This window comes from Salmo trutta, chromosome 27 (assembly GCF_901001165.1).
Source record: "Salmo trutta chromosome 27, fSalTru1.1, whole genome shotgun sequence".
In the NCBI taxonomy this organism is placed as follows: Eukaryota; Metazoa; Chordata; class Actinopteri; order Salmoniformes; family Salmonidae; genus Salmo; species Salmo trutta.
Window position 1 is genome coordinate 19,015,747 of NC_042983.1, and position 27,905 is coordinate 19,043,651.

The 27,905-nt window shown below is 43.2% G+C and overlaps 1 protein-coding gene across 1 annotated transcript in view; it reads left to right on the forward strand.

Moving 5' to 3' along the window:
• The window catches only part of LOC115164517 (glycerol-3-phosphate acyltransferase 4), a 41,926-nt gene extending 16,362 nt beyond the window's left edge, over nt 1–25,564 (forward strand). The window contains exons 5-13 of the mRNA XM_029717073.1: nt 11,664–11,738; nt 11,864–11,953; nt 15,184–15,277; nt 15,509–15,624; nt 16,210–16,265; nt 16,400–16,485; nt 18,727–18,855; nt 21,591–21,670; nt 23,715–25,564. Of these exons, the coding sequence (XP_029572933.1) occupies nt 11,664–11,738; nt 11,864–11,953; nt 15,184–15,277; nt 15,509–15,624; nt 16,210–16,265; nt 16,400–16,485; nt 18,727–18,855; nt 21,591–21,670; nt 23,715–23,823 (835 nt within the window). The 3' untranslated portion in view covers nt 23,824–25,564. The remainder of the gene's footprint in view (nt 1–11,663; nt 11,739–11,863; nt 11,954–15,183; nt 15,278–15,508; nt 15,625–16,209; nt 16,266–16,399; nt 16,486–18,726; nt 18,856–21,590; nt 21,671–23,714) is intronic.
• Nucleotides 25,565–27,905: the final 2,341 nt, after the last annotated feature.

The following is a 27,905-nucleotide window of genomic DNA, read 5'->3' on the forward strand; positions in this document are numbered from 1 at the left end:
TCACTGCCAAAGGTGCTTCAACAAAGTACTGAGTAAAAAGTCTGAATAGTTATGTCAATGTGATATTTCAGTTTTTTATTTTTAATGTGTTAAAATGTCTAAACCTGTTTTTGCTTTGTCATCATGGGATATTGTGTGTAGATTAATGAGGGGGGAAAACAATTGAATCCATTTCAGAATAAGGCTGTAACATAACAAAATGTGCAAGAAGTCAAGGGGTCTGAATACTTTCTGAATGCACTGTATGTACGTTTTCACTGCGTTCAGCTGAGAGGAAGCCATCACTTTCCATTAAGTATGGAGATATCCCCCCAGGACCAGGAGTGAGAGAGTTGGCTGGGCAGACAAAAGGGCAGTGACCCAGGACTAAACCAGTCTGGCCTGAGTCCAATCACCCATGAGCCAGCCAGGCCACCATTGTAGTCCCAGACACACAGTCTCCCTCTCTATAGGCTACTAATAAGCCCCTGCTGCACAGAGACTGACCTGATGCACTTGGCCTCGCTGTCCCATGCTTGCAGTTGCAAGAAGTGGACATAGAGAGAAAAATCACTTTCCCATAAACAGCTGTTTTATCTGAAAAACAATAAGCAACTTTTACTCTGATAGTATTTGTTCCAGATACAGCCACTAAGGGTTTGTTCTCATTGATGAGAATTAAGAAGAATTTTGAGAGGTAGCGATTCTCAAGAGACATGTAAACTTTGGTATTTCTCACATCTCTAACACTACTTCTAGAGGTCTCATCCAACAGTTGACCCGCTGTAAGCAGGGCAGTGTGAACAGAATTGTCTCGTTAAGGCCAACATTCATACAGTACAAATACTAATAGCAGAGCAATGTTTTTGAAACAACATGTATAGACATTTTCATTATATTTGTGACTTGTTTTATTGAGTTTTCACCTGAATCTGCACTAACAGCCTCTTACATTCTAAAAATGTTGCTGTATCTGTAAGAAAACGGAAGCACAACTGTGTTTTTCCCCCACTTGGCTGCTCCAGGAAAGAAGTATGCAGCAAGACGCTGATCACCAGGGGAATTATCGCCGTTTTCAAATCAAAATGAAAGTTTATTTGTCGCGTACACAGATTTGCGGATTTTATCATAGGCGCAGCGAAATGTTTATGTTTCTAGCACCAACAGTGCAGTAATATCTAGCAATACAATAACAATACACACATTCTCCAAAAAGTAAAACAAATTATAATAATGATTATGAAATATCAGAACGAGCAATGTCGGAGTCCGGAATATAAATGTATATTTAAATGGTGTGTATAGATAGTATGGACAGTATATGAATAGAAAAAGTGTGTACAGCAATAGTTATATAGGATGAGACATGACTAGAATACAGTATATTCATATAAAGTGGGTAAAACAGTAGGTAAACATTGCTAAAGTGATCAGTGTTCAATGTCTCTCTATACGTACACGGGGCAGCAGTCTCTTAAGGTGCAGGGCAGAGTACCGGGTGGTATCCGGCTAGTGATGGCTTTTCAACAGTCTGATTGCCTGGATATAGAAGCTGTTTTTCAGTGTCTCTGGCCCTTCTTTGATGTACCTGCCCTGTCTCCGTCTGCTAGATAGTAGCATGGTGAACAGGCCTTTGCTCGGGTGGCTGAGGTCCTTGATAATCTTCTTGGACGTCCTATGACACTGGGTGCTGTAGATGTCCTGGAGGCAGCGTGCCCCGATGATGTGTTGGGAGAGCCATGCGGTTGTGGGTGGTGGAGTTGCCCTGCAAGGCAGTGATGTAGCCCCTGGCACCACTCTGCCAAGGCACTAACCTCCTCCCTGTAGGCTGTCTCGTCATTGTTGGCTATTAGGCCTACCACTGTTGTGTCGTCAGCAAACTTCATGATGGAGTTGGAGTCGTGCGTTGTCACCCAGTCATCAGTGAACAGGGAGTACAGGAGGGGGGGCTGAGCTCACACTCCTGGGGGGGCACCCGTGTTGGTATTCCTCTTGTCAAAGGTGGGATAGGGCAATTTTGCATTTACCTTATGGAATTACTTCCATATTGATAGCATTAAGCCTGGTTTGTTCGAATGTAACTTTAATACACTGAAACTGTACTTTTATGAGAGGGGTAAACGTTCAATATGCTAACGTTACTTGCTAGCATAGCTAGCTAGCAGTGTTATTGTCTTGCAAGCTACATTTAGCTAATGCGTGTACAAACGAGAAAATAAACCCTTTAATTGTCTGCATATGCTTGTGAATTGTTGCATTATTCAAGAGCGTAATATGGTTTGGTTGCATTATTCAAGAGTGTAGCTAATGTTTTAGAGCAGTTGCTCATGTAGTTTAATAATTTGCAAGCTTAGTGGCTACTGTGATGCTGATAATTACGGTACATTTGGAGCTGCAGAGCAAGAATGTCACATTGCCAGACACAATGAAAGGTAAGGCAAAGATGTAATGTAAATTGAAAAGTTTATGTACATATTATGTAAATTGAAATCTCGTCGCACTGCCTTTCCTTAAATGTACGTCAATGAGAATAGCCTCTAACTCTATAGCCTAGTAGGCTACAGTTTGTCCCATATGAAAAGTGTTCAGATTGCATTGCAAAGTATCTGATCATAGTATCAAGTATTTTATGGCTTGACCAATGCCATGGAATTCCTGGTAATATCTCATAGGTGCCTCTTGTTCCCACGTTAGTTTGTAAATTTAGTCACGGTGCGGACTACTGATGGCCTCTTTCTTTCATCTTACTGTGGTCATTTTGTGGTGAATCTCTAGGAAAATGTAGCTTTAGGCTAAGTAGCTTTATCTAATGACTAATTACATGGCAATAGCTTTTCATTTAAGCCCCCTCAAAGCATGCCCAACAGCTGTCATCTGGCTGTGGAGTTGGAAGAGGTAGAGGTGTCCTTTTACTTCTTTAGGACATCAGGGGTGAGTTCAGATTGTAATCTGGTTTATGCCTGGGGGGGCAGGTAGGACTCTCCCCAATCAGTGACTTTAATTAAAACCACCAGGCAAGCCTCCCGAGTGGCGCAGCGTTCTAAGGTACTGCATCGCAGTGCTTGAGGCGTCAATACAGACCCGGGTTCGATCCCGGGCTGTGTTGCGACCGGGAGACCCATGAGGCGGTGCACAATTGTCCCAGTGTTGTCCGGGTTAGGGGAGGGTTTGGCCGGCCGGGATGTCCTCATTCCATCACGCTCTAGCGACTCCTGTGGCGGGCTGGGCGCATGCATGCTGACACAATGGCCAGTTATACGGTGTTTCCTCCGACACATTGGTGCGGCACGCTTCCAGGTTAAGCGAGCAGTGTGTCAAGAAGTAGTGCGGCTTGGCAGGGTCGTGTTTCAGAGGACGCATGGCTCTTGACCATCTCCTCTCCCGAGTCCGTACAGGAGTTGCAGGATGGGACAAGACTGTAGCTACCAATTGGGGAGAAAAAGGGGTAAAGAAAATAAATAAATAAACACCAGACAGTGAACCCCTACAACCACTTTAGGTCAGTGTTCTGAGTCTGTTAGCCTCGATCACCTCCTGCTTACACACTCACCTTTCCTCAAATGCGATATGGAGCTAATGAGCTCTGCTAAATCCATATATGCACCTTCTCCTCCAGCCCAGCCGTGTGTAGTTGGGATTCACCTGGATTAGACTTGCTGCCTGCCTGCCTGTCAGCCAGCTTTACCACACATGGCCTTATGGGCGCAGGATAACATGGTTCTTATTAATGAGAGTAGGCTTCACTTGGGTAATCAATACATTTATGTGTATCCAGAGAGTAATCCATGTCCACTTGACAGCTACCGTTAGTAAGAGGGTAAATCCATTTGAATTCAATCGCTTTTTGACAGCACCCTTTTTGATATGAACGAACCCTTCAATACATATTTTTACATTGTATAAGTGCTCAGAATGTGACCTTTTGGACCTGAATGTCAGACTATTCAAGAAATAAAGGTGCTCAAAGTTGACCTATTTTGCATTCCCCACCATACCATGAAAGATCCATGTTTTCATCACTGGAAAAGATAAACGGTTGAGATTGATATCATTTAAAAGCATACAAACAGGTTGTCAAACTATTTAAAAATGTGTATTTGTATGTATATATATATATATATATATATATATATATATATATATACGGTCCATGGCGCCGACGTAATGTCTATGCTCACGTGGGCGTTGTAACGCCCTGGCCATAGAGAGGGTTTTTTGTTCTCTATTTTTGGTTAGGCCAGGGTGTGACATGGGTGGGCGTTCTAGGTTTCTTTTTCTATGTTGGTGTGTTACGTTGTTTCGGCCGTGTATGGCTCTCAAACAGGAACAGCTGTAGATCGTTGTTGCTGATTGAGAGTCATACATAGGCAGCCCGTTTTTCCTTTGGGGTTTGTGGGTGAATGTTTTCTGTTTAGTTTGTTCCTGACAGAACTGTTGCTGGTCGTTTTTTGTTTCTTTTTGTATAGTGTTCATTCGGTTATTAAAATCTTGTAAGATGAACACATCCTCCGCTGCACCTTGGTCTCATTTGAACGACGGCCTTTACAGATTCACCCACCAACAACCGACCAAGCAGTGGAGGAAGGAGCAGCACCAGGAGAGGAGCATTATGGACTCCTGGACTTGGGAGGAAATTTTGGACGGGGCAGGACCATGGGCTAAAGCTGGGGAGTATCGCCGCCCGCAGTGGGAGATCGACGCAGCGAGAGCAGAGAGGCGATGGTATGAGGCAAGGGAGCGCAACAGGCACGAGAGGCAGCCTCAAATTTTTTTGGGGGGGGATGGAATTCTGGGCCAACTCCCCGTGCTTACCGGAAGAAGCGTGGTACTGGTCAGGCACCGCGTTATGCTGTGAAGCGCACGGTGTCTCCAGTGCGCGCTCATAGCCCGGTGCGCTATAGGCCAGCCCCCCGCAAGTGCCATGCGAGTGTGGGCATCGAGCCAGGGCGGATTGTGCCAGCTCAGCGCGTCTGGTCTCCAGTGCGCCGTTTCGGTCCAGGCTATCCTGCGCCGGCTCTGCGCACTGTGTCTCCGGGGCGCTGGGAGGGCTCAGTTCGTCCTATGCCTGCGCTCCGTCCGTGCCGGGCAAGAGTGGGCATTCAGCCTGGAGTAGGGGTGGCAAGCCTACGCACCAGAACTCCAGTGCTCTCCCACAGCCCGGTCTATCCTGTGCCTCCTCCTCGGACCAGGCCTCCAGTGGGTCTCCCCATCCTGGTCTATCCTGTGCCTCCTCCTCGGACCAGGCCTCCAGTGGGTCTCCACATCCTGGTCTATCCTGTACCGCCTCCTCGGACCAGGCCTCCAGTTGGTCTCCCCAGCCTGGTGAGTCCTGTGCCTGCGCCCAGAGCCAGGCCTCCTGCATGTCTCCCCAGCCTGGTGAATCCTGGGCCAGAGCCGCCCGTCAGTCCGGAGCCGCCAGAGCAGCCCGCCAGTCCGGAGCCGCCAGAGCCGCCCGCCAGTCCGGAGCCGCCAGAGCCGCCCGCCAGTCCGGAGCCGCCAGGGTCGCCCGCCTGTCCGGAGCCGCCAGGGTCGCCCGCCTGTCCGGAGCCGCCAGGGTCGCCCGCCTGTCCGGAGCCGCCAGGGTCGCTCGCCTGTCCGGAGCCGCCAGGGTTGCCCGCCAGCCGGGCGCAGCCAGGGCCGCCCACCAGTCCGGAGCCGCCAGAGCCGCCCGCCTGTCCGAAGCCGCCAGGGTCGCCCGCCTGTCCGGAGCCGCCAGGGTCGCCAGCCGGGCGCAGCCAGGGTCGCCCGCCAGCCGGGCGCAGCCAGCGTCGCCCGCCAGTCCTCTGGCTCAGCCAGGGGCGCCACCTAAGTGGGCCAAGCCGAGGGTGGAGCGGGGTCCATGTCCCGCACCAGAGCCGCCGCCGTAGGAAGGCCCACCCAGACCCTCCCCTTTAGAGTCAGGTTTTGCGGCCGGAGTCCGCACCTTTGGGGGGGGGGGGTACTGTAACGCCTTGGCCATAGAGAGGGTTTTTTGTTCTCTATTTTTGGTAAGGCCAGGGTGTGACATGGGTGGGCGTTCTAGGTTTCTTTTTCTATGTTGGTGTGTTACGTTGTTTCGGCCGTGTATGGCTCTCAAACAGGAACAGCTGTAGATCGTTGTTGCTGATTGAGAGTCATACATAGGCAGCCTGTTTTTCCTTTGGGGTTTGTGGGTGAATGTTTTCTGTTTAGTTTGTTCCTGACAGAACTGTTGCTGGTCGTTTTTTGTTTCTTTTTGTGTAGTGTTCATTCGGTTATTAAAATCTTGTAAGATGAACACATCCTCCGCTGCACTATGGTCTCATTTGAACGATGGCCGTTACAGGCGTGGCCCCTGATTTGGTTTAGAAGGGTAACATCACATTACATCTTTTCACAAATAGTTTTATGTTTAATCACATACGTTTCACAATATTTTGATGTAAACCCCATAATTAAGAAGTGTAAACAACCAAAGACACATTAATGAGTGTTTCCTGTCCTTCATGAGATCATCAAATAAAACACACTCATCATGACTGTCCCTTAACCTCTCTGGGGTATGTGGGACACACTATTCAACAGCCAGTGAAATAGCAGGGCGCCAAATTCAAAACAACAAAAATCTCATAATTCAAATTTATCAAACATACAACTATTGTATCCCATTTTAAAGATACACTTCTCGTTAATCCAACCACATTGTCCAATTTCTAAAATGCTCTACGGCGAAAGCATAACATTAGATTATGTTAGGACAGCGCCGAGACAAGAAAAACCACACAGCTATTTTCCAAGCAAGGAGAGGCGGTCACAAAAAACAGAAATACAGCTAAAATGAATCGCTAACCTTTGATGATCTTCATCAGATGGCACTCATAGAACTTCATGTTACACAATACATATATGTTTTGCTCGATAAAGTTCAGATTTATATCCAAAAACCCCATTTTACATTGGCGTGTAATGTTCTGAAAGGTTTTGCCTCCCAAAACTTCAATCAATTTACAAAAATACTCATCATAAACGTTGATAAAATATTAAACTGTTATTCAAAGAATTATAGATACACTTCTCCTTAATGCAACTGCTGTGTCAGATTTCAAAAAAGCTTTACAGCGAAAGCACACTTTGAAATAATCTGAGTACGGCGCTCAGTCACAAAACCAAACCCGCCATTTTGTGGGGTCAACAAAACTCAGAAATAGCATTATAAATATTCACTTAGTTTTTCCTAGGGAGTTTTTCCTAGCCACCGTGCTTCTTTCACATGCATTGCTTGCTGTTTGGGGTTTTAGGCTGGGTTTCTGTACAGCACTTTGAGATTTCAGCTGATATACGAAGGGCTATATAAATAAATTTGATTTGATTTGACTTACCTTTGATGATCTTCATCGGAATGCACTCCCAGGAATCCCAGTTCCACAATAAATGTTCATTTGTTTCGATAATGTCCATCCTTTATGTCCAAATACCTCCTTTTTGTTTGCGTGTTCAGTCGAGTAATCCAAATCCACTGTGCTCGCGCAGTTAATTCAGACGAATAGTCAAAAAAGTTATATTACAGTTTGTAGAGACATGTCAAACGATGTATAGAATCAATCTTTAGGATGTTTTTATCATAAATCTTCCATAATATTCCAACCGGACGATTCCTTTGTCTTCAAAAAAGACAAGGAACACAGTTAACTCTCACGGGAGCCTGCGCCACTGAGCTCATGTCATTTTCTCAGTCATCTGATTCCAATGGCTCTTATTCTCTCCCCATTCACAGTAGAAGTATGAAACAACGTTCTAAAGACTGTTGACATCTAGTGGAAGCCTTAGGAAGTGCAAAATGACCCCATTGACACTGTATACTGGATAGGGAATCGCTTGAAAAACTACAAACCTCAGATTTCCACACTTCCTGGTTGGATTTTCTCTCAGGTTTTTGCCTGCCATATGAGTTCTGTTATACTCACATACATCATTCAAACAGTTTTAGAAACTTCAGAGTGTTTTCTATCCAAATCTACTAATAATATGCATATCTTAGCTTCTGGGACTGAGTAGCAGGCAGTTTACTCTGGGCACCTTCTTCATCCGGACGTCAAAATACTGCCCCCTACCCCGATGAAGTTAAGTGTCCACGGACCACTCCCACATTCTCAAAAATATAAATATTGTTTAATTATTCAAAGTTTTGATGTCCAAGGGTCTCTCTGTGTTCCACAGTTTACATTCCATCGAACACTACAGAGCATAGGGGCAGCATATTTTATGACCGACCATAAAACAGCCGACTTCCCGCTCTCCCCCTCTACGAGAGAGAGCACACTGTAGAGCGGAGCCACTAACCTGATCCTTCAGATCGTCACAGGAGAGTTATTATTAATATCACCTCCCCTGTCTGATATCTTGACTTTCTCTATACCACAAAATCTAAAGGTAGAAATGCCACCCCCACACAGGAAAACGGTTTCAAATTAACGATATCATCACGTGTACCACCACCCATGTTATTTACATTATTAAATGTCCATGTGGGCTCTGCTATGTCGGTAAAACCTCCCGCTCTCTCAAACAGAGAATTAGTGAACATAAAAGTTCAATCAGGAGAAACGACAGGGATTATCCAGTCGCAGTACACTTTAATGACCTAAAGCATGACATTTCTACCTTTAGATTTTGTGGTATAGAGAAAGTCAAGATATCAGACAGGGGAGGTGATATTAATAATACTCTCAGCAAAAGAGAATGTTTTTGGATTTTCACCCTCCAGACATTATTTCCTAAAGGACTTAATGATGAAATGCCTATGCATGTTATGTTGTGAATTAAAATATGCTCCTATTTAAGATCACTTTGTTTTTTCGCATGATGTACCCAATGATTAATGAAAACTTGCTATGTCCTTGTTGTGATTTTATGGACGTGTTCGGTAGTCTTGTCTATACACTTTTGTTATATTTGTGAAATACATATTGTTATGTTTGGTAGCGCTTATTTATTTTTCCTTTGCCTCCAACTCCTTTCCATACGTGGAACGGATGTGGGTGGGGCTAGGTCTACATAGAGGTGCTGTTTTAGAAAATTCACAAAAGCTCTGACGAAGGCCGTGAGGCCGATACGTAAGCTTATTAAATATCAGTGATACTATCAAGAACAGTGTGCGGTTTCCTTTTTTTCCTTCACTATTATTCTACAATGTAGAAATAAAGAAAAACCCTTGAAAGAGTAGGCGTGTACAAACTTTTGATTGGTACTTTATATATATTTTATACTGAACAAAAATATAAATGCAACATGTAAAGTGTTGGTCCCATGTTTCATGTGCACAAATTTGTTTACATCCCTGTTTGTGAGCATTTCTCCTTTGCCAAGATAATCCATCCACCTGAGGTGTGGCATATCAAGAAGCTGATTAAACAGCATGATCATTACTAGGGATGCACGATATATCGGTGAACATATCGGAATCGGCCGATATTAGCTAAAAATGCCAACATCAGTATCGGCCCGATATCTGGTTTAACGCTGATGTTAAAAACCGATGTCAAAGCTACTGTGCATACCTATATAACGTAGGTACGTGACGTAATGACGCCACGTAGAATTTTGCGCTACACATACAACACAGCATTCCTAACCTAGCCCACAATGTCTGCTGTGTGGATCAAGCAGTCAACAAGTCGAACAGTCATTTGAAAGAGTAATAACATTTCAGCGAGACAACTCAAAGGAGAAATCCGTTAATGCCAAGATAATGGAATTCATTGTCCTTGACAATCAACCGTTTTCTGTCGTGGGTGATGTTGGCTTTCGCCGACTGGTCGAGCACCGGTACACACTACCAAGTGCACTATTTTTCAGATGTTGCCCTACCGGAGTTGCACAGTAATAGCGTCACTGCTATTAGCTTCACGACATACATACTATGGAACGCTGTTTGGGTCTTTGCGTGTCAAAAAAGATACAGTAGCACTGTCAAAGCTGTACAAAAAAGTCTGCAAACACTGGCCACGAACGATGTGCCTACAATACGGCGTTGGTAATAAAGCATCATTTGTTTGACCTCAACTTCTGGGGTAGTTAGCTTTAGCTCGGTACCTAGCTAGCACCAATACAACCAGCCTGAAAGCAATGACCAGTAGAAACTGCAGTCATTTTCATTATTCTTAGCAATGATTTAGGAATCCTTGTAAGTATTAGCTAGGTTGCCACTTGTTGGTCAACTATTGAAATTGAACTTAAGTTCATGAAAATAAATAGCCAGCCAGCTACTTAACCCTGTTGCCGAGAGCTAACATTATAAGCAGCCAGCTAGCTTCATCTGGCTAGTGAGGCTCGACCGGACCGGGTTATGTGTTGTGAAGCTAGCCACAATAAGGAATAGGCACAATAGTTGACTTTGTGGTTAGCCTTCAAAATAAAACTATTTAATCGACAGTGATGCAAATGAATACAAATAGTAGAATTATGCCATACTTTTATTTTGAAGGCTAACCGCAAAGTCAACTATTGGGGCTAATCCTTTTTGTGGCTAGCTTCACATAGATGGGTCCAACCACCATTAAGAACAAATTATTATTTACAATGACGGCCCGGATGACGCTGGGCCAATTGTGTGCTGCCCTATGGGACTCCCAATCATGGCCGGATGTGATACAGCCTGAATTCGAACCAGGGACTGTTGTTACGCCTCTTGCACTGAGATGCAGTGCCTTAGACATTATCGGAAGTTTTTCTGTTGTGCCCACAATCGGTTGAGACACAACATGCTCTTGAATACAGATCAGGTGTCATGTTTTGGCTGATAAATGTACTAAAATGGGAATAAAATAGAAATTTCTACTTTCAATTGGTACTACTAAGATGGTTGGAGGTCCACACATCAAATAATGTGTGGACTGTTTTAAATGATACTGTCAATTCTCCATAGGAAACCTATTGAAATAATATAGATAATAGAATAAACATGACTATTAAGTTGGCATTTGACATTGGGGTGACCAGCGGCCATCTTTGTGGTAGTATTTAGAAGTTACAATTTCAAATCAATTTACATTTCAATGGTATACCAGCCAAATTGCAGTGGTCTGAAGGGATAGGTCCATTCTATGAATTATATTTCTATGATTGAAATGACATCCACTGTATTCAAGAGCATGTTGTGTCTCAAGAAATGGCGGGCACAACACAAAAACCAAAGATGATGTTAAGTAGGGTCTAAGCTACAACACATGCGAATCTGAAAAGAAATCGGAATTTACGCGTTTTAGATAACTGATGTTGATGGTTAAAATGTTTCATAGTTTGTATAAAAAAACGGTATTAAATTATAAAATAGTTTGACAACCCTGTTTGTAAGCTTTTAACTTATATAAAACTCACCCATTTATATTTTCCATGATGAAGACATGAATGTCTCATGGTATGGTGGGGTATTCCAAATGGACCAACTTTGAGCATCTTTATCTCCTGAATGTTTTGGCATTGTGGTCCAAAAAGTAACTTTCTGAACACTTCTTCCATGGTCAAACTTGTATGCTAGTTTTGTTTAAATCAAAAGGGATGCAGTCAAAAAGTGATTGCATTCAAGAGTGAAAGCACTGCCAGCTGTCAGTTTAGAAACCTTGAATAGGCCTATACTCGGTGTGCTCAGTGATATGCACAGACGTCTATGAATAGACAGGGTTGTATGGGCTGTGTTTGACTGGAGCTCTGTGTGTGTTCTCTAACAGGGTAACTCTTGCCTTCACCGGGGTGGGTCTTCTGGTCGTACTCACCTCCATCATCGGGTTTCTTCCAAATGGGAGGTAAGACAGGATTTCTCATAATTGTAACACTTTCATTATTACCTGAGTAGTAACATTGTAATTAGGGTAGGAACAACATAGTAAGTGTTGAGACTCAGGCCCTGTTTTCTGTGTTTTTCCTGAAGGATGAAGAACTTCCTCAGTGAGCAGGTGCATCTGATGTGTTACCGGATCTGTGTAAGAGCTCTCACTGCCATCATTACCTACCACGACAGGTAAGCAGCAGAAACGGCACTCAACACACAGAATATTAATGCAAAACACGTGGAAAGCATTATTAGGAACGACATGCACTATATACCTTTGTTGAAAGATGAACACTATTGGTCTGTGCACTACAACCCACATCAATAAATCAGTTTGAATTCTTGAGCAATGAGTGGAGTAGTCGCTGAGAGCCAGTAGCAATCTACATTCATGTCCACTGTGCTGAGCAGAGTCCGCTTAGGTGGAGTTCAAAAGCCTGTAGCCGCGACCGCCCGGCGCCCACACACACAAAGCAAGGGCTGCTCCAACAAGGCCATCACATTCTATTTAGGTCTGGGATAGAGTACCCTTAGAGGCATCCAGCACAAACTGCTGCCCTGGACTTTACCAGGCTAGGTGTCACCAAAGGGAGCAGGGGCAGAGAAACATGCAAATCCATCATTGTTCAGGCACTAACACCCACAGTGTGATAGTCTGTACTGTGGGAGAACAGTCCAGGCACAGCTCAGCAGGAAGTAGTACTGGAAGTTAATCGGACTAATTACACTGCTCAAAAAAAATAAAGGGAACACTAAAATAACACATCCTAGATCTGAATGAATTAAATAATCTTATTAAATACTTTTTTCTTTACATAGTTGAATGTGCTGACAACAAAATCACACAAAAATAATCAATGGAAATCCAATTTATCAACCCATGGAGGTCTGGATTTGGAGTCACACTCAAAATTAAAGTGGAAAACCACACTACAGGCTGATCCAACTTTGATGTAATGTCCTTAAAACAAGTCAAAATGAGGCTCAGTAGTGTGTGTGGCCTCCACGTGCCTGTATGACCTCCCTACAACGCCTGGGCATGCTCCTGATGAGGTGGCGTATGGTCTCCTGAGGGATCTCCTCCCAGACCTGGACTAAAGCATCCGCCAACTCCTGGACAGTCTGTGGTGCAACGTGGCGTTGGTGGATGGAGCGAGACATGATGTCCCAGATGTGCTCAATTGGATTCAGGTCTGGGGAAAGGGCGGGCCAGTCCATAGCATCAATGCCTTCCTCTTGCAGGAACTGCTGACACACTCCAGCCACATGAGGTCTAGCATTGTCATGCATTAGGAGGAACCCAGGGCCAACCACACCAGCATATGGTCTCACAAGGGGTCTGAGGATCTCATCTCGGTACCTAATGGCAGTCAGGCTACCGCTGGCGAGCACATGGAGAGCTATGCGGCCCCCCAAAGATATGCCACCCCACACCATGACTGACCCACCGCCAAACCGGTCATGCTGGAGGATGTTGCAGGCAGCAGAACGTTCTCCACGGCGTCTCCAGACTCTGTCACGTCTGCCACGTGCTCAGTGTGAACCTGCTTTCATCTGTGAAGAGCACAGGGCGCCAGTGGCGAATTTGCCAATCTTGGTGTTTTCTGGCAAATGCCAAATGTCCTGCACGGTGTTGGGCTGTAAGCACAACACCCACCTGTGGACGTCGGGCCCTCATACCACCCTCATGGAGTTTGTTTCTGACCGTTTGATCAGACACATGCACATTTGTGGCCTGCTGGAGGTCATTTTGCAGGGCTCTGGCAGTGCTCCTCCTTGCACAAAGGCGGAGGTAGCGGTCCTGCTGCTGGGTTGTTGCCCTCCTACGGCCTCCTCCACGTCTACTGATGTACTGGCCTGTCTCCTGGTAGCGCCTCCATGCTCTGGACACTACGCTGACAGACACAGCAAACCTTCTTGCCACAGCTCGCATTGATGTGCCATCTTGGATGAGCTGCACTACCTGAGCCACTTGTGTGGGTTGTAGACTCCGTCTCATGCTACCACTAGAGTGAAAGCACTGCCAGCATTCAAAAGTGACCAAAACATCAGCCAGGAAGCATAGGAACTGAGAAGTGGTCTGTGGTCACCACCTGCAGAACCACTCCTTTATTGGGGGTGTCTTGCTAATTGCCTATAATTTCCACCTGTTGGCTATTCCATTTGCACAAAAGTATGTGAAATGTATTGTCAATCAGTGTTGCTTCCTAAGTGGACAGTTTGATTTCACAGAAGTGTGATTGACTTGGAGTTACATTGTGTTGTTTAAGTGTTCCCTTTATTTTTTTGAGCAGTGTATATATACCCAGACTCTACACTACACCACTCTACACTAGACAGTTTATGCCACAGTGGACATTCCCTTTGACATGATGCAGGCAGTTTTCTGTCAGGTTCAAATATCCTCTGATGATGAATTTGTATTGATCCTCAGTTGTTGTGGTGCGAGACAATGCCAGACACTGCCCCCAGACCTGTCTTGATGTGTTGATTTGAATAACTGCTGTAGAGCACCGCCTTTACAAAACCACTAGTCACATGTTTGTTTGACAAAGCCCTTACTAGCCAATGCTGATTCAAACGAGATAAGGTAAAGAAGAACATTTGAGGAAATGTTGCGAAACCGAAACGTCTCTATCATATTGAAAAAAATGCAGTCCTTCTCATCCCCAACTCTAGGTCAGAGAGGGAACTTGTCATATGAACTTGTCAAGATACCCTTTGTTTTGCAGTTTAAAAAAAGAATGAGTCGTCATAGTCAGGGAGTGTAATTAAAGAATAGGCCTACTCATTCAAATAAACCCTTAAGTCCAGGACCAGAAGGGTTAGGCTAATCTCTGTCTGTGAAATTGTCCCTCAGAGCAAATGTTTTGAAAGATTTATCCATTGGGATAAAAATAACTGATCATAAACTAAAGACGTTTCTAATAGGTGATAGACGTTTACTAATAATAATAATAATAGACAATTCTTTATAGGAATGTGGTGTGTTCAGTATGAATTATGTCCCGTCTTGCTCTGCCTGTTAGCCCTGAAGGAATCTACATGTAGTGCTGGGCCTGTTACACCATGTGCCTCTCTCTCTAGTCTGGGTGGGGCTAAAAATACAGAAGTGGTGTAAGATGGGCTCTCTCTTTTAGTAACACGATCAGCAACATTATCTCCTCGGAATTTGGGCTCCTACCAGAGTCCAGCATGCTCAGGGGGTCTGGCTTTGAACTCCAACATCATTAGCCTCCTCCCACTTTCATGTTAATTAGGGAGAGGTGAAGGAGAGGGCGCTGAGTTTCTCCCTCAAACCCATTAGGACTACATTTTCCATAATCTACTGAGTTGTTAGGCTCTAGCTTACACTGGAATAGTAATTTCCTGATACTCATCCTGTTCCCCTCTGTCTGTCTCTCTCTCGATCCTCCCAGTGAAAACAAGCCCAAGAATGGAGGGATCTGTGTGGCCAACCACACCTCACCCATCGATGTCATCATCCTGGCAAGCGATGGCTGCTATGCAATGGTAAGGCCCAACACCCATGATAAATGGCACAGCAGTCAAACACAAGGCTACCTACTACAGCACTGAATTACTGAATGATATGTGTCATATTTATAAAGTTATTGGTGTGCTACTACCACAAAACAAACTTTTAGACAGCTGAAGCAAACACTCCAATTCTGTGAGATCTGAGACCTGTATCATCAGATGTTTGTTAAACCACACCTGTATGTGTGTCTGTTTGTGTTCCAGGTTGGGCAAATCCATGGTGGTTTGATGGGTGTGATCCAGAAGTCTATGGTGAAAGCCTGCCCACATATTTGGTTTGAACGCTCTGAAGTCAAAGACCGGCATCTAGTGGCCAAAAGGTAGTAATGCATATGTGCACTTTGTTTAATGCATTTTAGCTGGAAGTCTCTCAGCTGTAGTCTGGCTGATACTAAACTCAAAGTCCTTTTGACTTTAGAGTCTGGGGAGGCTGTTTAAAGTTGTCGGCACGATGCGTTGATAACGAAGCTGTGCTTTTACTGGTTGGTTCTCCTTTGTGTCTTTCTCACTTAAACACACACATGTACAACCACACACAACTGTTGGATTTTCAAATCCAAATAACCACCCAGAAAATAATTGTTTTGTTGAGAGAACCAATCAAAGCTTGCTTTATTTCTGAGTGAATATTGCACCAACAAACCAAACTCCTGTCCAGACAAGTGGGGCACAGCACTCCTTCGCTGTGTACCACATGGGTCGCGTCAGCCAGACTAACTCAGCTGTACCTTAGCAGAGACATTTAAATAACTTAAATGGATAATTGACAACTTTCAATTAAAGGTTACTGTGACAAAGATGTTTTGATTAGACTTTATATGGGGATTAGTGTTTGTGTATTGATAAAGCCAGTCAAACTGGATTGAATCAATGTACTGTAAACATACAAAAACATATTGTTGCAGATTGAGTGATCATGTAGAAGACAAAACTAAACTGCCTATTCTCATTTTCCCTGAAGGTGAGTAGTTTTAGTTTTTTTCCTTACTGCTTTGAACATTACTACAGTAGTTTCTATTACTGGCTTTTTACTGTTACTCTTACCTTAATATAATTTCCTATCCCCATTTGTAAACACTAACCTTTTCCCCATAGGCACCTGCATCAACAACACTTCAGTAATGATGTTTAAAAAGGGCAGCTTTGAGATTGGCTCTACAGTCTACCCTGTGGCCATCAAGGTGAGAGTAGATCTCTCTCTCTCTCTCGTGTGTGTGTGTGTGTGTGTGTGTGTGTGTGTGTGTGTGTCAGTAGGGCTGTGGAGGTCACAACATTTTGCAGACGGTTATTGTCAAGAAAATAACTGTGGGTCTCACTGTAATTGATCTTTAATTAACATAAACACATTTAGCATCTCCTGGCTTCCACACAGCCTACAAGCCACTGATGCAGACCTTTGGAACATCTACATTTTTAAAGGTCTAATAAATCCATGTAATATAGCCTACATCTTCACAATACATCTATTATTTATTGTAGACAGGTCTAAAGAAGCATGATATGAAGAAAATGTAGTCTATTTCAGAAGAACAGAATAGCATACTCTGAGTTGTCCTTATGTTAGGTCCTGATCTGGCTATGCCAAATGGCTGTGGGCTACACTAGTTAATTTAGCAGACAAGATTTGTTTAGAATTCCGTGGCATTATTTTATAGTATGAAGAATACAATTGAACAAAGCTGAATAAAATAGAAAAATATATTCTCCAAACGATTTGGAGTGTGCTCATTCAGCTATTCTGTGTTAAGGGGTTAACAAAGAAATAAGTACTCCTATATGCTTAATTTAGAGTTATTAATGTAACTTTAGTTGTTCTACAAACGTTGGCCTATATGTTTAGATTTTTAATACATTTTAAGGCTGCATGATGCATGACTAATGATGATTTGAAAAAAGTCGCTTGGAAGGCATGAGCTCTGCTTTGTTTTTTTGCGCCGGTTGTACACACTACATCAGTCTGTCATTCACAATTTGACAAGCCCTTGATAATGCCCAGAATTTCAGGGTGGCATCCCCTTTGTGTGGCTGTAATGCATCCTAAAAAAATCCATGCCTTTTGCGGCCAGTGGCCATTGTGCGCTTCTCCCTGACTGCTGAGCTCTCTGAATCACCTCTAACTCACATGGCTCTCCATCACATGATCGGGTCTTTCTCACAGGCTACAAGTGAAGACAGACACATCGGGATGCAACTGTGCGCGTCCTTATCCAATTCCAAGGTGCATATTGAAGATATTGGAAGAACTGTCCACATTTACTTTTCGTTTGCCAACAAGATGAGTAGGCCTAACGAACAGCAAAAGCACTAGCCTATGTCAATAGTACAAAAATCGATGCAACAGATCAGAATATTTAGCTTAAAATGTTGATAAACTATTAGGCTATTTCTTCACATTATAAGCGTAGCAATGCTCACATGGTAGTAGGCTAAAAGCGCAAATGTCCCATTAGCGGAAAACGCCATTATCAAAAGTGACCGCAAATGCAACTATTCATGTAATGCTTTTATTATAAAGGTGAATTTTTATGGTGAAAGTGATCTTTCCCAAACTTGAAACTCGCGTGCTGCTTATGTATGCCAGTTAGACTCTATGCCCGTTGTAAAGCAGATTAATGTGCTTAATTTTAAGAAGTTATTTGGCCACTTTAGTTGTGATACAAACCTTATCAAAACATATAGTGGGCTAGGCTACATATGGGCTAGGCTACATGAGGTGTGCGACTATGATTAGAAAAAGTCACACAAAAAAAGGCATTGTTTCTTATGCTGGGAATCATTCACGAGTGAGAATATATAATTCACAAGTGATAGGCTAATATTGTCACTCATCAGACTATTCTTGATTTAATCTGGTCTTTACATATACTAAATAATATATGTGTGAAATTTGTTGTGATTTAGAATGGACCATTATCATATATCGAAACGGGCGGCGGGAAAAAATACATGTCATCTATGCACTCAAATAGCGAATGGAGGATGCTTTTCGCGTGGTTCATTTTCATGCCAGCCAGGAAGGCTATACTCCTGTTGTAAATATAAGCAATGTGCTTAATATTAGGAAAGTTGAGAAATAGATATAGTAGGCCTAGCCTATAGAAAGCTAATGAGTGCTGAGTACCAGGCAGTTAGCACGTTTGGTAGGCTACTAATGACCATCAGTAGCATCAGAGCTTGGAGAAGCCTAATTACCTTGGCTAAATGGTCACATGGAATTTGACTGCCTTCATGAGTCGTGACCGCCGGTGTGGCGGTAATACGGTCACCGCAACAGCCTTATGTATGTATGTATGTATGTATGTATGTATGTATGTATGTATGTATGTATGTGTGTGCATGTGTGCATGTACATGGGTGGTGTGTTTTCCCCTCTGTCTTCAATATTAATCAGTATTAAGTTCCTGTCCCTCCGGTCCCAATAGTACGACCCCCGCTTTGGAGATGCCTTCTGGAACAGCAGCCAGTTTGGGATGGTCAACTACCTGCTGAGGATGATGAGCAGCTGGGCCATTGTGTGCAGTGTGTGGTACCTGCCACCCATGACCAGAGAGGTTAGTTTGGGAAAAACCTCACCTTTTTTATTTTAAAATAAATTTTTTCATTGATTCAACCCCCAAACAGGCTGACCACACCGCTCGCGTCGTGTGCGCAAGCGTTGCAAAATAAATTTACGAATCTTATGTCATTCAATTATTGCACCCACACTGCTCGCACGCGACAACGAGCGTCTGCGTTGCCAAGGGTTAAAATAGAAGTAATTCCTATTTCTGACACAGATCGCGCTGCAAGTCCTGCCTCTCCCATCTCCTCATTGGTTTATAGAAGCAGGTACCCACGTGCCATTTCCTCATTGGTTATACCCATGTGGGTGATTGAAAGACGAACTGTATTGCCGGTTGGTGTAGTAATACTATGAAAGTTTAGATGCCAATGACCATATAAGTTCAAAGATGAAAAAGCCTGGAAGGAGAAGAGATGACTAGAAATTATTCGGTTGACCGTTTTATGTGTGGATTAATTGTCGGAGTAGTGGACCTTGTGCATTTCAGGTAAAATAACAACTCAGTGTTTATATCCCAGGACAAATTAGCTAGCAAGTGCAAGCTAACTAGCTAAATTGCCATAAATGTTTAATGCTTTTCGACCTGTCCCCAAATTAATGTAATTGGTTCAGAGTTTGTTTTGATATTTTAACCTGCGTGTCGTGATCGCGTTTGGTGTAGGGGGACAAAATAAATGTATGCACGATGGCGCACACGCGCAGCCGGTTTGGGTTCCGTCTAAGAGCTTATGTTTTTTCCTGGCCATTGTGCATTGTTTGATGGCAATAAAATTACATTTTATTAGCACGCTCTAGCCCCAGTGAAGTTAATACTGTCAATATTTTAGAAGGTGTAGTCAAGCTAACCTCCCTGAAGTTAGCTGTTTCGTGTGGATAATATTAGTACCATTGCACAGCCTCTCATTTCAATCCACCAGTGTTATTAATATTGAATGGATGCATATGATGCACTCCTTTCTTTGACCTCATCTTGGCATGATTTACCTAGGACATGCTCAAGTCACCCAGAGTTTGCATTTCTGATGCAAATAAATCCTGGTTTGAGTCGGTTTTCAAATCAGCATTCACCTCCTTTAATATTTAAGGTTAAGATGGCCTCTCCCAGCTCCCACCCCTGATTTAAGGAAATGTGATTCAAAGCAGTATTTTGAGAGGCTAGTATGGCTGCCTCCTTTAGACATGCAGGCTTATACAGTTGCTGGTTTGTCTCATGTTGGGTTGTCTTTCAAATCAAATGTTATTTGTCACATGCGCCTAATACAACAGGTTTAGACCTTACCTTGAAATGCTAACTTACAAGCCCTTAACCCATAATGCAGTTCAAGAAATAGAGTTAAGAAAATAATGTAAATATTACGGGTGGCCATTTGATTAATTGTTCAGCAGTTTTATGGTTTGGGGGTAGAAGCTTTTAAGGAGCCTTTTGGACCTAGACTTGGCGCTCCGGTACCACTTGCCGTGCGGTAGTAGAGAGAGCACTCTGACTTAGGTGACTGTCTTTTTGGGCCTTCCTCTGACACCGCCTAGTATATAGGTCGTGAGTGGCAGGAAGCTTGGCCCCAGTGATGTACTGGGCCGTACGCACTATCCTCTGTAGTGCCTTACGGTCAGATGCCGAGCAGTTGCCATACCAGGCAGTGATGCAAACAGTCAGGATGCTCTCGATGGTGCAGCTGTAGAACATTTTAAGGATCTGGGGACCCATGACAAATCTTTTCAGTTTCCTGAGGGGGAAAAAGTGTTGTTATGCCCTCTTCAGGACTGTCTTGGTGTGTTTGGGCCATGATAGTTTATTGGTGATGTGGACACCAAGGAACTTGAAACTCTCGACCCGCTCCACTACAGCCCTGTCAATGTGAATGGGTGCGTGTTCGGTCCTCCTTTTCCTGTAGTCCGCGATCAGCTCCTTTGTCTTGCTCACTTTGAGGGAAAGGTTGTACATTAAGGCTGATTGCACAACCAGAGCTTGACAAAGCCATTTGTGCTAGGATTGTGGATGTGCACTTAATGTATGTGACTTGGTATAAGGAATTTAGATAATGATTTTAGAGTCTTTTGAGCCGGGTGTGGATGTGAACTTGGTCAGGCCACGCTCATGAAAAACAGGAAAGGGTCGTGTACAACCATCCACTTCTAAAACATGATGTTCAGAGGCAGGGGTTGGCCAGCTTTGGGGCTCTGGCCATTGACTGACCGACCATCCCATCTTGATGTAGAAAGCAGAAGGAGGGAAGTTTGGGAAGTTTTCCTTTCTCTAAATGTCAGAGTGGAAGGAACTCAGTGGGCTAGGATCCAACTGGTCCTCAGAGGTATCCTGCCCTTTGATCAAATGTTCCACCTGCTGTTTGAATGGAAACTAGTACTTAGAGCAGGCTTCTGGAGCAGCCTCCAGTCTCTCTGTCACCAGGGGATCCTAGTTACACAGCATCACACAGAATCAGATCAATCCATATTTAGAGATTATTCTCTTTCCTCTGATGCATGGCCCATGAAATGCATTGTGCTTTATTCAATATCCCAGTTTATCAAACTGTACTTGATACTACACTACATGCCAATTTTGCCCATTAGTGGCTGTAGCCAATAGAAAGGATAGCTGTTGGTCATTTATACAATATGTGCAATAAGACCCTTTCCAGGACATGTCTGATGCTCAGATGGGCAAGTCCCCTTTGTGTGTCGATCTGGTCTTCATCTATGATCTTTGTCTTCCTTTCTGAACAGGAAGGAGAGGATGCAGTCCAGTTTGCCAATCGGGTTAAAGCAGCTATCGCCAGGCAAGGAGGGCTGGTGGACTTGCTATGGTGAGTAACCCATAGCAAACATCTGAGAACATATGTTCACATGGGTTATACAGTGCCTTTACGAAAGTATTCACCCCCTTGGGATTTTTCCTATTTTGTTGCCTTACAACCTGGAATTAAAATAGATTTTTTGGGGGGGTTGTATCATTTGATTTACACAACATGGCTACCACTTTGAAAATGAAAAATATGTTTTCTTGTGAAACAAAAAAACAGAAAACTTGAGCGTGCATAACTATTCACCCCCCCAAAGTCAATACTTTGTAGAGCCACCCTTTGCAGCAATTACAGCTGCAAGTCTCTTGGGATATGTCTCTATAAGCTTGGCACATCTAGCCACTGGGATTTTTGCCCATTCTTCAAGGCAAAACTGCTCCAGCTCCTTCAAGTTGGATGGGTTCCTGCTGGTGTACAGCAATCTTTAAGTCATACCACAGATTCTCAATTGGATTGAGGTCTGGGCTTTGACTAGGCCATTCGAAGACATTTAAATGCTTAAGCCACTCAAGTGTTTCTTTAGCAGTATGCTTAGGGTCATTGTCCTGCTGGAAGGTGAACCTCCATCCCAGTCTCAAATCTCTGGAAGACTAAAACAGGTTTCCCTCAAGAAGTTTCCTGTATTTAGTGCCATCCTTCAATTCTGACCAGTTTTCCAGTTCCTGCCGATGAATAACATCCCCACAGCATGATGCTGCCACCACCATGCTTCACTGTGGGGATGGTGTCCTCGGGGTGATGGGAGGTGTTGGGTTTGTGCCAGACATAGCGTTTTCCTTGATGGCCAAAAAACTTAATTTTAGTCTCATCTGACCAGAGTACCTTCTTCCATATGTTTGGGGAGTCTTCCATATGCATTTTGACGAACACCAAACGTGTTTGCTTATTTTTTTCTTTAAGCAATGGCTTTTTTCTGACCAGTCTTCTGTAAAGCCCAGCTCTGTGGAGTGTACGGCTTAAATTGGTCCTATGGACAGATACTCCAATCTCCGCTGTAGAGCTTTGTAGCTCCTTCAGGGTTATCTTTGTTCTCTTTGTTGCCTCACTGATTAATGCCCTCCTTGCCTGGTCCGTGAGTTTTGGTGGGCAGCCCTGTCTCGGCAGGTTTGTTGTGGTGACATATTCTTTCAATTTTTTAATAATGGATTTAATGGTGATCCGTGGGATATTCAAAGTTTCTGATATTTTTTTTATAATCCAACCCTGATATGTACTTCTCCACAACTTTGTCCCTGACCTGCTTGGAGAGCTCCTTGATCTTCATGGTGCCGCTTGCTTGGTGGTGCCCCTTGCTTAGTGGTGTTGCAGACTCTGGGGCCTTTCAGAACAGGTGTATATATACTGAGCTCATGTGACAGATCATGTGACACTTAGATTGCACACAGGTGGACTTTATTTAATGAATTATGTGACTTCTGAAGGTAATTGGTTGCACCAGATCTTATTTAGGGGCTTCATAGCAAAGGGGGTGAATACATATGCACGTACCACTTTTCCATTTTTTAAAATATTTTTAAACAAGTTATTTTTTTCATTTCACTTCACCAATTTGGACTATTTTGTGTATGTCCATTACATGAAATCCAAATAAAAATCCATTTAAATTACAGGTTGTAATGCAACAAAATAGTAAAAACGCCAACGGCGGTAAATACTTTTACAAGGCACTGTACATATCAGGTCTGTAGCATTGTTAAACCCACCTTAGTTTTCCTCTAATGTATCACCTTGTGGGCATCACAGAATACTGTGTAGTGCAGGGTTCCCCAAAATAAGACTGTAAAAACACCAGCAAATCACCTTAGTGATTTGAATTTTGGAAATCTTTTCCAAATGATTCCCACATATAAGGGAGAGATTTTAAATGAAATTATTATGTTTTTGTAAAATATTATATATGTTTGGGCTTCTTGTGGTCAGTTTGCAGTCTACAAATGATTTGTAATTATGTTTATGATCCCTTTACCCCTTACTCGGCCCTTAGCTAAATCTAGTGGATGATCCCTGGTGTAATGGATTTGTGAATTATGTTGTTGTTTCTTTGTAGGGATGGAGGTTTAAAGCGAGGGAAGGTAAAAGACACCTTCAAAGAGGAGCAACAAAAGTTATACAGCAAAATGCTAGTGGGAACCCAAGAGGACCGCAGTCGTTCTTGAAGACAAATGCAAGGAGTTTAAGATGATCAGAGACCCACTTGGGGACCACAGAATGGACAGTCTAAAGGAGGTTTTGACTTGGAATACTCCCACCCTCATGTCAGGAATATTTCAGTTGGCTTTCTCGGTCACTGCCTCAGCTTGGCATTTCAAGTTCTCATTGCTGTTACAGCCCATTCTAGGCCTTGTCTCTGTCCTCTGTTTCTAATGATTTGACAATGAACTGGCCTCTACTGTACCAGTGTGTCATGAAGCTGCTCACTAAGATGGTTTGTTGTCTTCCCTGATGGTGACAAAACTGTCTTTTGAGTGACTAATGTATGTCCTTCATTGAGTTCATGTATATGTCTTGTTCTTATTTCTCTTTTTTGGTTTTATTATTGTTAATAGTAATAATGACAGTTATTATCATAATTGTTCTTTAAGTTACAAGAGATATGTGTGGGGATGTACTGTAGCAATGCAACATAGAGAAGTACTGTAAAGTTTGTACTGAAGGGGAAAACTGTGACCATGTTGGGAAATGCTTGAATGGCTTGTTCCCAACACGACCAAGATGGTGAGGTGCCACGTAAATATGTTTCACTTTTTTTTTATTGTTTGTTTTTTTTAGATGAAAAAAGCCTTTTGTTTTAAAGGTCCAATGCAGCTGTTTTAATCTCAATATCACATCATTTCTGGGTAACAATTAAGTACCTTACTGTGATTGTTTTCAATTAAAATGGTCAAAAAGAAACCAGGAAAGCTTCTTAGCAAAGAGCAATTTCTCAAGCAAGAATTTTGCTAGGACTGTCTGGGAGTGGTGAGTGGAAAACAGAAAACTGCCTGTTATTGGCAGAGAGGGTTAGAACTCTTATTTATTGGTCTATTAACTAATTTACCTCCTAGTGATGTTACCAGGCAGGCCAAGACTCCATCCCACCAAAACTTCAGGCATTCTTTTGAAACAGCTCTTACACTAAAAGGGCATTATTATCATTGTCACAATTTCACAGTATTATTCCCACCTCATAATGTGGAAATATATATAGAACACAGGAAAATCACATTTGACTGCACTGGGCCTTTAAGCATTGCATTCATGTGTAAAATATGGGAGTTATGTTAAAGTGGAGCTATTTTTTTTTTTTCCTGTTGTGAAGAATATACATTCTCAGTGACTGGTGGGGGATGTTGAAATGTAGTAGATACTCAACTTTCGTCACATCTAAACTAGCCTACCTTATCTCAATTAACACTTCTGCCTCCCACCCTTATCTACCGTGAAGCTACTTTCTGAGCTGTGTAAAGACTGAGGCCTCTGCCATCAACACCTCACGATAGCTGTGGTTTAAGCAGCATTGTGTGCTTTTAATTTGTTTACTTACTAATTATTTGTTATAACATGGTTAAAACGTGATATCATACCGGGCCATGGATGTGAAAAATATGCCTTGTTCCCTAGCTGCTCTATTAATACTTCCATGAAGGCTTCTCATCGTCTACTGTGGGAATTCTCATGCCAAATGCACTCCAGAAAGTGAGGGGGCCTGAAGGAGAAAATTAAAGTACAGCTGCAGAGTTAGACTGATTCCCTGCGAGGCTACAGTGCAGGCCTAGTGGAAATCCCTGGCCATCGCCTTCCTCAAACTCCTGTTTGGTTCTCTCATCCCTTTATACATTGCTGTACCAAGGGTATAGACGTTTAGATCAAAGTCTGTCCAATGTTGACCAATAAAAACCCAAGGAAGAAGATATCAAAGTTGTGCAAGTTTCATTGATGTAAAATTAGATGCTAAGAGCTCTGTCAATGCAAGCCATTCTTTTCAGTACTCCTCATTAGTATACAAGAAAACACACTTGGCTTGTTGAAAAGAGTGGCCTTAGTGACCTCTGGAACCAATAAGAAGAAGGATTCCATCAGCATTCAAAGCATGAAGCTTGCATTCAGGTAAGGAAGGTTGCCAGTTCTGGCTTAGTTGACCTTACCTTTTATCCTGTACCAGGTTCCTTTCAATATTTTGTTGGCTACCTGACCACTTTTGCTTGGTGTGTTATTGATGGGATATTTGGTGTTCCTTCATACAGTATGTTCAACGAGACCCTTTCCAGAACATGTCTAATACTCAGGGAGCCAAGTCCCCTTTTGTGTGTGGTCTTTATCTATGATCTGTGTCTTCCTTTCTAAGCAGGAAGGAGAGGATGCAGTCCAGTTTGCCAATCAGGTGTTACATGAAAACACACTTGGATAGGCATGTTGAAAAGAGTGGCCTTTGTGACATCTGGAACCCCTAAGAATCAGCATTCCATCAGCATTCAAACCATGAAGTTGGCATTCCATTATGAAAGTTTGCCAGCATTGGGCCTGCTGGCCGGGTGAGGCTGTACTGCTTTAATAATGGTTGATTGGGTTGAATAAATACTTTTTTTGTGGGGATCTGAATGGTTGATAGGTTTGTGCTAACCCTTGGCTTACTGAACAATATACTGTGCCCAGTTGTCCACTGCGGGCAGAGTGCCTACCTACTGTTAATTCATTTATAATGCAGTGGGCTGTGGGCCAGTAGTGCAGTGTAAGTTGTGAGGATTGAAAACCTTCCTTTTGAGGGTGATATATTCTATATCAATCCAATATCTGACCATGCACTCAGGGACGTGTTGTCCAGCCAGGACTCCTTTCTGCCAGGGTAAATTATTGCGAGTGATTTTACTGAGTACCCAGCCTGCATCCCAACAGTGAGGAACTGCCTCAGTAGCCTTTCAGGGGGAATTTCCCTTTTAGGTGGTTTTGTTTACACTGCTGATGGACAGGGCAACATAATGCTCAGCCAGGCTTCAAAGGGATTTATTGACACGGCAGGACAAAGCACACAATATGCAGAGGAGCAATAGGAAGCAGTGTGCAAACCTCAAAGGTTGGTTGTGTAAACCATGCCATGGTTTAGCAACTCGCAGCAAGCACTATTAAGGGTCCTGGGCCTCTGCCCCCTTTCGGTGCTTTACTCTGAACTATCTTTACTCTTTCTAAGCAGATTCAGACCGAGGCTAGTTCAAGACCAAAATAATGCAGCCCCCCTTGGAAGCAAATGACATGGTAAGGACAGTGGCGGGCATATCATTAGGCAGAAGAGGCAATTGTCTCAGACCTTGCATCATCATGGGGCCTTGGGAACTGGGCATAATAAAAAAAAATACTAGTATTTTTTTTCTAATATCTCAGCAGCAGCTAAATATGCAAGAAGCTTCAAAGTTGCAAAGGAAATGGGGAGGGAGGGGGGTTTTGCCTGGCCGCTGTACCCAGGTTAATGAGGCCACATTGTTGACACAAAAGGCCCCCCAAAAAGTAAATGAATCCTTACAGCCGAATAATAATTAATAATAGATCAATTATTTATTTCATATCAATATACGTTTTTCTCATAACAGTAGAAACAAGTAATAAAAAAATTATATTTAATTTTAACAGAAAAATTACCTAATGCATTTAGTAAAAAGAAAGGTGCTGCTGATAATACTGCCATCGTCAGCTGGGCAGAGGACATGTACAGTGGGTATAGAAAGTCACCACCCCCTTTCAAAATGTTCACCTTTTGATGCCTTACAGCCTGAAATGAAGGAGCTTCAGGCCTTTATGGCAAAGACTGGTCAATGTGTTCAAGTGACCACAATATCACAAGCTCTCCACAAATCTGGCCTCTATGTGAGGGTGGTAAGAAAAAAAACACTCCTCAAAAAAAGCCACTTCAAGTCTCATTTCAGCTTCACCAAAAAGCACATTGTAAATTCCGAGGCTAAGTGGCAAAAAGTGGTCAGATGAGAACAAATTGTAACTTTTTGGCGTGAACGCAAAACGATATGTCTGGCGAAAACCCAATACATCTTTCCAGCCAAAGAACACCATTCCTACAGTAAAGAACACCATTCCTACAGTAAAGAACACCATTCCTACAATAAAGCACGGCGGTGGCAGCATCCTGCTGTGGGGGTGTTTCTCTTCAGCAGGGACTGGAGCACTTGTCAGGATAGAAGGGAAAATGGACAGTGCAAAATGCTGACAGATTCTTAAGGAGAACCTGCAGCCCTCTACAAGGAATTTGAAAATG